At 45.1% G+C, this 14,037-nt stretch overlaps 1 protein-coding gene across 1 annotated transcript in view; it reads right to left on the bottom strand.

The window, feature by feature from the left end:
- The window catches only part of TEX14 (testis expressed 14, intercellular bridge forming factor), a 188,419-nt gene extending 174,843 nt beyond the window's left edge, over positions 1 to 13,576 (bottom strand). The window contains exon 1 of the mRNA XM_040422282.1: positions 13,563 to 13,576. Coding sequence (XP_040278216.1) covers positions 13,563 to 13,576 — 14 coding nt within the window. The remainder of the gene's footprint in view (positions 1 to 13,562) is intronic.
- Positions 13,577 to 14,037: the final 461 nt, after the last annotated feature.

Genomic DNA, 14,037 nt, shown 5'->3' with positions numbered 1-14,037 from the left:
AAGCGTCATTCAAGAATAAGGGATGGAAAACTGTGTGTCACAATGGACCAGCCTTATCCAGGGATAACTGATGGAACAATGTGCATGTCACAATGGCAAGCGTCATCCAGGAATAATCGGTGGAACACTGAGCGTGTCACAATCAGCATCATTCAGGAATAAGGGATGAAAAACTTTGCGTGTCATAATATGCAAGCATCATCCAGGAATAATGGATGGAAATCTGCGCCTGTCACAATGGGCTAGCGCCATCCAAGAATAATGGACGGAATACGGTGCGTGTCAAAAAGGGCAGGCATCATCAAGGGATAATGGATGGATAACTGTGCGTGTCACAATGAGCCAGCTTCATCTAGAGATAATGGATGGAACACTGTGCGTGTCACAATGGGCCAGCATCATCCAGGAATAATGGATGGAACACGGCACGTGTCACAATGGGCCAGCTTCATCTAGAGATAATGGATGGAACACTGTGCGTGTCACAATGGGCCAGCTTCATCTAGAGATAATGGATGGAACACTGTGCGTGTCACAATGGGCCAGCATCATCCAGGAATAATGGATGGAACACGGCACGTGTCACAATGGGCCAGCTTCATCTAGAGATAATGGATGGAACACTGTGCGTGTCACAATGGGCCAGCTTCATCTAGAGATAATGGATGGAACACTGTGCGTGTCACAATGGGCCAGCTTCATCCAGAGATAATGGGTGGATAACTGTGCGTGTCACAATGGGCCAGCTTCATCTAGAGATAATGGATGGATAACTGTGCATGTCACAATGGGTCAGCTTCATCTAGAGATAATGGATGGAACACTGTGCGTGTCACAATGGGCCAGCATCATCCAGGGATAATGGATGGAACACTGCACATGTCACAATGGGCAAGCATCATCCAGGGATAATGGATGGATCACTGTGCGTGTCACAATGGACAAGCGCTATCCTGGAATAATGGATGGAACACTGAGCGTATCACAATGGACCAGCATCGTCCAGTGACAATGGATGGAAAACTGCACATATCACAATGGAGGAATATCATCCAGGGATAAGGAATGGTACACTCTGCGCGTGTCACAATGGGGAGGCCTAAACCAGAGACGATAGAAGGAAAACTGGGCATGCCACAATGGGCCAGCATCATGCAATGAAAATGGATGGAACAAAGCGTGTGTCACTATTGGCCAGCATCATCCAGGACTTATGGATTGAACACATATCACATATGTTTAACCTTTTCCCGACATGTGACATAAAGGGAAATCAAATATTGGGTCTTTAAATATGGCACCCGCTCCGGACTCTATGAGAATAGCTATGGGAACTATAAAAAGTGTAAAAAAAAAAAAATATAATAATAAAGTTTTTAAAAATAAAAAAATAGAAAAGTTGAAATCACCCCACCTTGCCCCAAAATAAGAATAAAAAAGTAAAAAAATATATTTTTTTAAATACACATCACCATATTTTCGTCGCTTCTCCTCCCACAAAAATATTAAATAAAAAGGGACCCTACACACCCCAGAATGGTAACAATGAAAAGTACAGATCACACCACTATAAAAAAAAGCCCTAAAACAGGTCCACACACAACTACAAAAAAATGACAACAAAAAAAAAAAAAGATTTTTTTCAAGTTCAAAACGCAAAAAAAAAAAATATACATATGCGGTATCGCCGGATTCGTACTGACCTGGAGAATACATAGAAAACAAGTCAGTTTTACCACTACAGTTTTTTCCCAATTCGGATTTTTTTTTCCACTTCCCACTACATTCTATGCAATTTTAAATGGTGGCATAAGAAAGTACAATTTGTCCTGCAAAAAACAAGCCCTCATACAGCTATGTGATTGGAGAAATAAAAAAAAGTTATGGCTCTGGGAAGGCAAAGAACGCAAAAATAGAACACAAAGGCGAAAAAGCTTCCTGGGTAGAAAGGGTTAAATGGGTAGCCCCCATCCCGCCGTTTCCATAGCAAGACAGGACTATGTATTGGCCACCTTGGTTGGAGTTACAGCTGGTGAACCACTGTTTTCCTAAATCCCATAACGGTGAATGCACTGCTTGGGGAATTACAGAAACAACGGAGTGCTGGTGTCACGGCCTATGGTGTACGCCGTGACACTGTTGCCAAGCTCGCTGTTGCTGTTTTGGCATGTTGTGGCAGTGTCACAGGTTTTGCTGTGTGCACCGTGACTTGCTGGCCACGCATGCTGTTGTCTGCGGCAACCTGTTGCCTTTTGCTTGTGTGTGCAATTCCCCTTTAAGTAGTGTCTCCCTGCTGTGTGGTGTGTGTGGGGTTAATTCACTGGCTGGAGCAAAGTCATGAGTTGAGTGTGGTCTCAGGTCTCCTTATATATTCTGGCTTGGAGACTGAGATGAGTTTGGTTTGTCTGCCTTGCATGTGAGATGCTTGATCTGTACTTGGATGAGATCTGAGGGCCATCCAAGTTTGACACCAAGTTTATTAGCAATGTCTCCAGCGATGTCATCCTGAGTGTTTCCTCCTTCTCTTCCTTCCACTCCTGGTGTGTCATTTATGGTGTGGGTTTGAGCTGGAGATTTGTTGTACGTCTTGTTTGTGTTTGCATGTCTGGGATGTTGTTGGTGTTTGTCCCTGCATGTGTGCAAGACGTCTCCCTTGTGTGTGTTACCTCCGAAAGGGGGTCCCATTGGTTTCCCGGAGGGGTGAACCTAAAGATATTAGCAGCCTTGCCTGGAGCCACCTTGCATCGGTGTCCGCATGGGGGTCCAGGTTGTTGTGGTGTGGTTATTCCATCTTTGCTTCGGCAGGTAAGTGTTTGATGTTCCATTGTTACATTGTGTTCTTACCTGCCGTGCAGTTGCTGCATTGTCTTTCTCCCTGTCAGCTAATGGGCAGCTGGAGACGCCTTTTATCCATGGTGATGGATGAACAGGAGGTCTCTGCCCTGTCACGATGTTGAGGGATTCCTAGACTTCTAGGTTCGTGGGCATGAGCCCCCTTACCATTGAAGGCGGCTCATACAGCCAGGAGACTAGGGCTATTTTAGGGAAGCTTTAGGAGGTGACGAGCTCCCTTTTCCCTGCCTATGGCTTAGTACTTGGAGACATTGTACGGTGGGGAGTTTCCCCCACTCCCCACCGTGACAGCTGGGCATGGGCTGCTTCCATAAGACCACCTTCTCTGGCTGGCACTGAAGCCCATCTTAGCCATGGAAATGGGACAATCTCTTTAATGCCATAAGTCAATCTTTTGCTTTTGTGTAAATTCAAGTTGTACTGAAATAATAATGATCATTTTATGATGGACTTTTACAATTCAGACATATAGGCTCTGATTTATCAACAGGGGACATTTTGAAGTTTGTCTTCAAATTTTCTATTTATGTAAAGGTCTGTTCTCCAAAATTATGAAAGTAGCAGACAGTATGAGAATCAAGCACCGCCAAACTATTATATTCTGACTTATTTTCAACCGCCACAGCTACGTCAGGTCTGGAGCAGAGTACAGTTGAGACAATTTTTTGAGACAATCCCATGCCAAAACTACCAAGACCAAAAACCCAGAAATAACCAAAGATAGCTGGATTTCTGAAGTTGATTTCACTTAAGGAAATAAATTACTTTGGCTTGTTGCAGACTATTGATAAATTTGTTCTACAAGTATGACAGAAAAGTTGCATTTTACTCCATAATATAGACAAAACCATTTTGATAAATCAAGCTCATAATGGTTTTTTTTTCACAATGAAAGGCCAATTGCAACAGGAACCAACTGTATTGGCAACCAGTAGGATAACGTCAATTTTAGATTTTTTTATTTAATCAAAAAAAGTCTGTCAGCAGTTTTGACCATGCAAAAGTGCTGACAGCACTAGGTAGGGTTTGAGGAGGTCAATACAAACATACCTATTGTGGAGTTTTTATTCTGCCAGATTCTGCTCCTGCAAGTGCCTAGAAGGCGGAGCTTCACTGTCACATGCTCACTGCACTGAGCTGCTGACTGGTGGTTGTAGTGGTCTCCTGGGTGGATGCCATAACAGTCACTCAGAGCACAGGGGAGGGACTATGAAGCAGCTCAGTGGAGAGAGCACTTCACCCTGGGCACTTGCAATTGCAGAATCTAACAGAATAAAACTTTATATTCACACTACTGATGAGAAAAGCTCCACAAAAGGTATTTTTGTCCTGCTGTCCCCAGTCTCTACCTACCTACATTAGCTGACAGACTCCCTTTAATCCCTTAACGCATAATCACGTGCATGTATGTCATTATGCTTAAGGGGTTGTATGGAGAATGCAGCCGCGCTGATCCCGCTCCATATGTGCTGGGTGCTGGCTATGTAATACAGCAGGTGCCAGGCTGCAATGATGCCAAACCCAGTCACTTAACCCTTCAGATGCTATGGTCAAAAGCAATTGCTGCATCTGAGGGGTTAAGCAGAGGGAGGGGGCTCTTTGCCTTCCTATCAGAGCACCTGCAGCAAAATTGTGGGGATCAGATTGTTTACCATGACAGCCTGGGGCCTTCTGGAGGTTCCCAGGACTGTCATGGTTAACTGCCTGTAAAGCCATTCGCAAGGCACAGCTCAACATGCAGTGTCTCAGAATCCCATAGACTGAAATAGTAGGTTGCAGTTCCTAAAGGTTACTGTGAAGAAAGTAATAAAAAAAAAATCTATATATAAAAAATTCAAATTACCTACTTTCCTACAATAAAAAAAAAAATAAACAGGTAAATAACATAAAGGTTAAAATGGCCAAACTATTAAAATGTAAATATTTTTCCTGTGTCGCGCTACAAAAAAAGCTACAGCTTCATGGCGACATGTGTTGCGCAACTTTTTCGTAATGATAGTCAATGGTGTCGCAATGCCATATGTTGCGACTGCGACAGTTGCAAAAATTCCTGTCATGTCACAGCATGTCGCATTGCGACACACTTGACCATTACAAAAAAAATTGTGTGACTTTGCTGAGACACATGTCGCTGTGTAGCCGTACTCTAAAGCAGTCAATATGGCAGCCCCATTTACAGTATATACTTGCCCACTAGTGTGACAATTGCTGGTCTGGACCTTGTTAAACCCAGCTGCTCTGCTACCCAGCATATAATATCTGTAGTCAAACACTGCAGTGACCAGAATGCAAAACGTCCGCAACGTGTGCACAGGGCTACAAGTGAGTTCATAAGGTGGGCATACCTCGATGAAAATCGCTCAATTAATGATACACTATTAATAAGTTCACAAGATGAGTCAATCTTCAAGGGCTTCAAAGGATAAAAGTGAATTAAAGCTTGCATGCGAGCAGTACAGCGATCAATAAATTCAATCATCTGTAATTACAAAAAGGAGTATTATACATCAACATGTCCATAACTACATACAGAGAAACTCTAGGCCTATGTTCAAATGAATAGGGCTTTCTGATACCTTGACCATGACCGCATCACCACTTCTCTTTAAAGGGGTTGTCTCACCTCATCAAGTTATATTTATTATCTTTATGACTGAGTAAAGTAACTTACTAATGTAGTTTCATGAGCAGTAATGTCTCTGGTCACCACTATCTTCTTTCTTCTTCCTCTTTGTAGACTGCTCGTTTCTAGGGGTTACGGCCACCGCTGCAATGGCAAAGGCCGCAATTGCGCACAGAAAGAAAAAAAGCCGGCCTTTCTGGTGGCCGGGAATTGATGGAGTGAGCGATGGCGCGCACAAGGGGCTGCACCGCATGCGCATTAGCTCCCGTTCCCGGCCATCTCTCAATCTTCACATTCATGTAAGAAACAGATCCCAGCAACCTCTTATCATTGGTTGTCACGATCTGTACAGGGTCTGTTCCACTGAGACTGCTAGTGATTCTGATACACTAGCAGCCTCAGGAGTGTGCACGTACAGGCAAGGGTGGGATTATATTAACCAAGCACGGCTTGCCTGCTGCATCACTCAAAGCATAGGCACCGCCCCCACTACAGCTCGGGAAGTGCCCCGGGAGCCGTGCACCCGGGGCCCCTTTAACTGGACCACTAAACACTGCATATGGAGGAACACCCCACAACATCTGCCATTGACTTGATCATCTAGCCATCACTAGCCCATTTTTCCCCTCCCCCACGACAGCACCACTGAGAGATGGCTCCGCCTCCATGAACAGGAAACCTGTAGCATAAAAAAGGTGGAGCCACTCTCCCACCTCAGTGAGGTTTCAAGTCCCTGGAGCGGGAGACCTAGTAGCTTTTTTCCCTAGGGACCCATGACTAGGAAATCCAAGGAAATCCAAGGAAAGCCTAGAGAGTCATGTGGTCTTACCAGCCAGAGACCGGGTGCCGGGTCTTTTTCTCTAAAGAAGACAAGGGATGGTCCAGGTCGTTCCTTGATCTTCACGGCTGGCAGCACGGGTCCCTCAAAGGAGTGAGACCGCGTGGGGGGGCCGCAGAACGCAGGAGGGCGGCTGGAAGAGGAACATGCCAGAGGGGTAGTGTTCCGGGCGCGCACGTGGAGGCTGCATACTATTAAAGTCCGCAGGAGCAGTGGAGACGCGCCGGGAGCCGGAACCGGAAGTCGCAGGAATGACGTCACAGGTGAGACATGCGTTCCACAGGCCGGGATCCGGTCACGTGACCGGAAATAAAAACAGAATCGGAAAGCCGGCGTTTCCAGAGCTGGGGGCACCCTTTTCTTCATTATATTGGGATCGAATTCTATCTTTAACCCCTCTGGGGAGACCGTATTGTTAATTCCAGCTCTCAAGACAAACAAGACTCAGACTCCGGGATCTGCTACTGGTGAGAACCTGCAGTGTGATTCTGGAACAAGTTGGCTCACAGGGAACATGTGGAACTCTCAAAGGAGAGGTGCTGTTCCCTGCTACATTTAAATTTGCTCTTAAACCTCTATGCCCTCAGGAGTAACATGGAGGATAAGAGGTCGGAAGAGATGGCGGCAGAAAGGCAGACTCCGGTATAGAAGCTTCTGAGGGGGTCAGGTACATTTGTTGGTATGGAAAATACTGATATGTGGTTGTGTATATGCCTTTTTTTTCCTTAGATGGTGCCAAAAAAGGTCATGGCGAAAAATAAAAATAAAGAATGTGCGATATGTAGAGGCCCCTTGTCGTCCTCCTATCCTAAAAAATTGTGCCAGCAGTGTATCGAGAGGACGCTGGCGGAGGAATCCCCAAGTTTTATGAAGGATATTAGGGCATTAATTAGATATGAGGTTAAAGATTCCCTTAAATCATCTAAGAAGTCTAAGAGATCAGAGGAACAGGTGAAATCAGAGGTGGAATCCTCTGGCGATAGTGAAGAGAACAAAGACGAAGGGTCCGAGGATTTGTCTTCTTCAGAGGAGGACAGTGAGAAAAATTCCTATTCCCAGTGGGTTATATGGATAAATTACTTAAAACTATACGGGCCACTTTAGAATTAGAGGACGTTAAAGAGGACAAAATCGGTAGCGGACGCAGTCTTTGAGGGTTTACACGAAAGGAAAAGAAGATGTTTTCCCTTACACAAAAGTATAACAGCCCTAATAGAAAAAGAGTGGAAAAAACCAGATAGGAAGACCTTCGTAACAAAAATTTTTAAGAGAAAATATCCCTTTGAGGAAGAAGCCTCTACATCTTGGGATAAGGCACCTAAATTGGATGTAGCCATATCTAAGATATCTAGAAGGTCTTCCCTGCCGTTCGAGGACATGGGTTTTTTAAAAGACCCATTCAATAAGAAGATAGATTTCTGTCTTAAAAATACATGGGAGGCATCTACCGCATCCTTCAGACCCAATATAGCAGCAACGGTTACTGCCAGATCTTTGGCCATTTGGCTTGACAGGCTAGAAGGGCAGATAAGGGATAAATGCCCTAGAGATCAAATTCTGGCCTCTTTGCCGACCTTACAGAAGGCGACGGATTTTCTATCTGACGCTTCAGTGGAGGCGGTCAGATTGTCGGCCAGGTCAGCCTCTATTTCTAATTCTGCCCGTAGAGCCTTATGGCTTAAGAACTGGAGAGGAGGAGATATGGCTTCCAAACAACGTCTATGCAGTATTCCCTGCCAGGGACAGTTTCTGTTTGGCCCAGAGCTTGATGCCCTTCTGGAAAAGGCAGCAGACAGAAAAAAGAAATTACCGCAGGAGCCCTCCTTCTCACAGTTTAAGAGTTATAGGCGTCCCTTTCGAAATTCCTCTAGGTTTCAGGGGAACAGGCAGCCAGGGGATAGAGTTCAGTTTCCCAGAGCCAGAGGTTCAGGGAGTAAGGGCTTCATATTCGGGGGTACTTCCTCCCAAAAAGATAAACTGTCCAAGAAATGACGCCAAGCTGCAGGTAGGAGGAAGGCTAAAATACTTTCTCTATGCCTGGGAAAAGATCGCAGGAAATTGGGTCAGAAATATTGTTGCAGGAGGGCTAAAATTAGAGTTCAAAGGACATTGTCCACAGAGGTTTGTGATTACGACAGCGTCTCCAAACTTGTCAGCAGAAGTGGACCTGTTAATAAAGAAAAAAGTGTTAACACCAGTACCAGAAGCGGAGTGGGGGAAGGGCTTCTACTCGACGCTTTTCCTAGTAAAAAAAAAAACGGATAGCTCTTTCCGGACAATTATAAACTTAAGACAACTGAACAGGTCCTTAGTTGTAAAAAAAATTCAAAATGGAGACCATAAAATCTGCAGTCCACCTAGTCTTTCCAGGATGTTTCATGGCGGTATTGGATTTGAAGGATGCGTATCTGCATATCCCTATGCATCCTTCTTTTCAGAGATTCCTCCGAGTAGCAGTGGTAGGGGACCAGACACTTCCAGTTTAAGGACATGCCCTTCGGGCTGTCAAGTGCACCAAGGACTTTTACCAAGGTACTGGCGGAAGTAGCCTCGTTTGTTCGCAAGGAGAACATTCTTTTCCTACCCTACCTGGACGATTTCCTGATCATCGCAGATTCACGGGAGAAGTGGCAGGATTCTATTCAGCGGGTGATGCATATTCTGGAAGGACAAGGATGGATAATAAATTTAAAGAAATCCAGACTTTTTAAGTCGTCACCGGTAAAGACGGGGGGAGTGGTCCTTAAACCCCTTAGTATTTGCAAAGATTGTGAGGTTACGGGGGACCCCGGAAATAGATTTATTTCCACCAGGGAGAACAGGCAGGTGGAGAAGTTTTGCTCCCTCAGTCCCCACGAGTCCCCGTTTGGGGTGGAAGTTTCGCCTGGGATATGCCTTTCCCCTGCTTCAGCTTCTACCCAGAGTTCTCAGGAAAATAAGAGAAGAAAAATCAAACATGATGGTTATTGCCCCGTTTTGGCCAAAGAGGGCATGGTTCTCTCTTCTCAGGTCCATGTCAGTATCGGAACCTTGGGTTCTTCCTGAGATTGAAAGGGCACATTTAGTTGACAAGGGGTATTCTGAGGCTCTAATTTCTACCCTACTTAAAAGCAGACAAATAATGTGGGAATAGGCGCTAAAACAAAATAATAATAACTTTATTATATGTCTGGTTAAAATAAAGGGTATCACCCGTCAGTGTAACAATAGGCACTGACTGATACTAAGTGTGTGAGAAGGAATTAATGTCTCCAAACAGCGCCCCCATCTGGAGCACTAAATTAGTCTCACAGACTAACCAACACTTCCAAAGGGGCTAGATACGCCACAGGGTACAAGGTATGTAACCCAGGGTGAGGACTATGAACAAGGGGATGTCTGGTGTCCAAAATTCACCAAACAACACTCCAAACAGCGAGAGCCAGCGCGCAGACTCTCACTGCACTAAGATAGTCACAGGTGCAGGACTATGGCAGAGCACAAGCCGTCACTCCAATGTAGAATTACGGAGCAAGGATTGCCCTGACATACCCCTAAATGGTAACAGCTCAACGCGTTTCTATGCATTGGAGATGCATTTCATCAGGAGCTATGTGCACCAAACTTAGAACAGAGCCCAAAGCCTCAGCTATGATTTTTAGACCGAGGTAGTGGACAGACAGGCAGCAGTAGGATAACCTGCCTAACACCGCATTCCTCTAGTGTGAGGTACGGTGCTGTAAATCACAGACTACTGTCCTGCCTGAGCTAGCAACCTCTAGGGTGAGGCGCAGCATGCTAGTGTGCATATGAATCGGCGCTGTAATGGCCACAAAGCGGCCCACAGAACGCCGAAATTTACAGGGTGAAACCCCGCCCTGCTAGACACGCCTCCGTCTCACAGCCAATCCGGCCAGGAGGCTTGGCACAGGGTAAACCAATGGCTAACAGAAGGAGGAACTCAGTGGGTCTCAGGGGAAGCGCAGAAGCGCCGCATTTATATGTAAGGGAATTAACAAGGCGGCTTCAAATACAATCACCGCTGCATGGAAACCTTATCATTAGTATACAGTGGGGTAAGATCATAAAAGAGAGATGTGTGTGAACGAGCAGCAGCATATGCTCACATGTATCAATGGATCAATATGAATCTCCTAATTCAAAACAGTGCACGAAATGGTAAAACAGTCTTGTCATTATATAAAGGGGACAAATGAGATCGCATCATTGAGGCCAGATGGTTTAATGGTGTTTAAAGAAAAAATCCATCTCGCCTCTTTTTGTAACAACATGCGATCACAGTCGCCACCCCTGGGTGACAGCTTCACAGAGTCGATCACTTGAAACTTGACCGACGATGTGTTCCCTCTGTGATGATCAAGAACATGGCGTGCAATTGGAGTGTCTTTGAGATTCGTGATGTCAAGAATATGCTCCCCGATCCGTCTTCTTAGCTCTCTGATGGTTTTGCCAACGTATTTGATGTTACACACACATGTCATTAGATAAACGACACCAACCGACTTGCAATTATGGAAAGACTTGGTGAAAAACGTTTTATCTTCAGTACTGTTGGTAAAGCTTTTGGACTTATTAATGAAACCGCAAAATTTACAGGATCCACAAGGAAATGTCCCTGTAAGTGGGTTTTGTAACCATGATTGCGGTCGGGGGCTAATGTATAAGCTATGCGTCAACATGTCCCGCAAATTGTTGCTGCACCGATATGTGACTGAGGGTTTGGCTGGAATCAGACACCCAATATCTGGGTCAGATTTGAGTATGTCCCAGTGTTCAGCAAGAACATGGCGCACCCTCTCATGGGCACTATCAAACGTCCCGATGATCCTCGCGATGTTGTCACCAGTGTCTCTCTTTTTGGGAGACAACAACAGATCCCTGTTGGTGCTCATTGAGTGCTGATAGGCCTCTTTTAAACACTGCTGAGGATAACCACGACGCTGAAACCTCTGCTGAAGATCTTTCGCAGCCACTCTAAAGTCACTAAGATGGAAACAGTTCCTCCTCACCCTCAAATATTGGCCCTTTGGAATTCCTCTCTTAAGGGTCAAAGGGTGCCCACTCTCCCATTTCAACAGATTATTCGTAGCTGTGGGCTTTCTAAAAACGTTGGTACTGATACGCCCATCAGCAGACAGTGAAATGGCGAGGTCCAGGAAGGAAATAGTGTTCAGATCAATTTCTGACGTGAAGAACAATCCCAGAGTATTCCTATTAAGGACTGCAACAAATTCTAGGAACAGCTCACTGTCGCCCCCCCACAGGATCAGCACATCATCGATGTATCTGATCCAGAGGGGGACCACATCCGTGAACCGCTCCATATCCTCACAAAACACCACCTCTCTTTCCCACCAGCCCAGGTAAAGGTTCGCAAAAGTCGGGGCACAGGGACTGCCCATTGCGACCCCCCTGAGCTGGTGGAAAATACAGCCATCAAACAAAAACACATTGTGTCTGAGTATGAAACTCAACAGTTTCCTAGTTAAAAGCAGGAAAAAAGTGACCAACACAATTTATGCCAGGATATGGAAAAGATTCCTATCCTTTGCAGGCCTAGAGACCAATGTTTCGGCAGAAAAAATTTCTACCAGGCAGGTATTGAATTTGTGCAGCGAGGACCATCTTTAGGTTTAGCTAAAAGTACACTAAAGGTTCAGGTTTCTGCCCTCTCTGGATTAAGCGGTAGGAGCTTAGCTATGGATCTTTGGATAGTCAGGTTTTTCAAAGCAATGGATAGGGTTGCTCCAGTTAAGGGACCTAGATTTCCCCCCTGGGACCTAAATTTGGTATTAAAAGCATTGACCAGTCATCCCTTTGAGCCTGCCGAAGATAGTTCTATTAAGTTGCTTACCCTAAAGTTGGTTATCTTAGTAGCCCTCACTTCAGCAAGAAGAATTAGTGGGATTCAGGCCCTGTCCATTAATCCCCCGTTTATGACAATACGTGAGCATAGGGTAGTGATGAGGCCGGACCCTAACTTTATTCCCAAAGTCCCTTCCAAAACAAACAGATTACAGGAGATAGTTCTCCCAGTTTTCTTTCCAGAACCAAAGAATGAAGATGAAGAAAAATGGCACCTTCTAGATGTAAGAAGGTGTCTGATCCAGTACCTAGAAAAGACCAAAGACTGGAGAAAATTTTCATCGTTATTTGTCTTGTATGCAGGGGCTAGGAAAGGAAATGCTGCCTCAAAGAGTACCATCGCTAGGTTGATCCGAGAGCTAATTTCATTCGCATACTCTAATTCTGGTTCTTCTCCTCCTCTATCCTTGAAAGCTCACTCTACTAGGGCGGTGTCTACCTCCTGGGCAGAAAGGGTCAGTGTGTCGATCGATCAGATCTGCAGGGCTGCCACTTGGGCCTCTCCCTCTACCTTCTATAGGCACTATAGGCTTCAGCTAGACTCTATCTCTGACCTCCTTTATGGAAGAAAGGTGTTAGAGGCTGTTACCCACCCTTGATTTCTATGTAATCTCTCTCAGTGGTGCTGTCGTGGGGAGGGGAAAAATGATGATTACACTTACCAGTAATCTGATTTTCCTGACCCCACGACAGCACCCGTCTAATTCCCTCCCTAAGGTGGTGGTACTGTGTGGAGTGCATGTGGTGAAGCAAAAAAAAAAAAGTGGAAGATTCTGTTATAACCTTGATTAACCAAAAGGGGAGTCCCTCTCATGCTCTGTAAACTCACTGAGGTGGGAGAGTGGCTCCACCTTTTTTATGCTACAGGTTTCCTGTCCATGGAGGCGGAGCCATCTCAGTGGTGCTGTCGTGGGGTCAGGAAAATCTGATTACCGGTAAGTGTAATCATCATTTCCAGCTTCAAGGACATGTCAGGTGCCATTATTAGGCTTGAGTGACTCGAGCTTCGCATCAGAGATATGAAGTTGATTGGTTCAAACACTTCGGTTTTCATGCTGTTTGATACCTGTCTGTCTCTGTACAGCATTTATTAAAAATCAAGATCAAATTAAAAAAATTAAGTTTGGCTCCACGAAGCCAATACATTTTAATGCTGTACGGAGACAGTGTTAAAATCGAAGTGTTTCACTGAATCAACTTTGGATCGATGATCTTAAGGTCAATTTGCTCAACACTAGCCATTATCATGGGATAATCAATGTTATTCATTCACCTGTAACACGGAGCACTACATGACTAGAATAAAACATATATGATCAATATGGCATGCTCTCAAATACAGGTGTAGCCCCTATAAAACCAAAGCCTGTTCACGTGACTAACCTGAGCACTTTCATCTTTTCCAGCCATGCGTGCCCAGTCATATGGTCGTTTTGATGTCTGATCATGAAGTCGCAAGTCGCCTCCTGCATCAATGAGCTTACCCATAATCCACTGGTCACAAGAAAATGCTGCAGCGTGGACCGGAGTGCTCCAATCCAAGCATCGGCTGCAAATATACAAAGGAGGAAATGTTATATACCTGTGCTTATGTGAATGCTACAGAAAAGCAGCCCCAGGGATGGAGGCAGATCAATCACTAGACTACTCTCTACTCTCTAGGTTGCCTATGGATCACTTCTGAAAATAATGAGCTGAGGAAGAGTTTTTGCACACAGAATTTGCTGCATATTCCACGCCAAAAAGCTGTCTTCAATGGATAGCCATGGTCTATGGCCGCAACTGCAACAAGAAAGGACATCCACTCCAAACGCTGCAAAAAACGCCATGTTAACGGGACCTTGGATCATAATTTCAG

Source organism: Bufo bufo, chromosome 3, assembly GCF_905171765.1.
Source record: "Bufo bufo chromosome 3, aBufBuf1.1, whole genome shotgun sequence".
NCBI lineage: Eukaryota > Metazoa > Chordata > Amphibia > Anura > Bufonidae > Bufo > Bufo bufo.
Note: the sequence above shows the minus strand (reverse complement) of the source record. Positions and strands in the feature narration are given on the sequence as shown.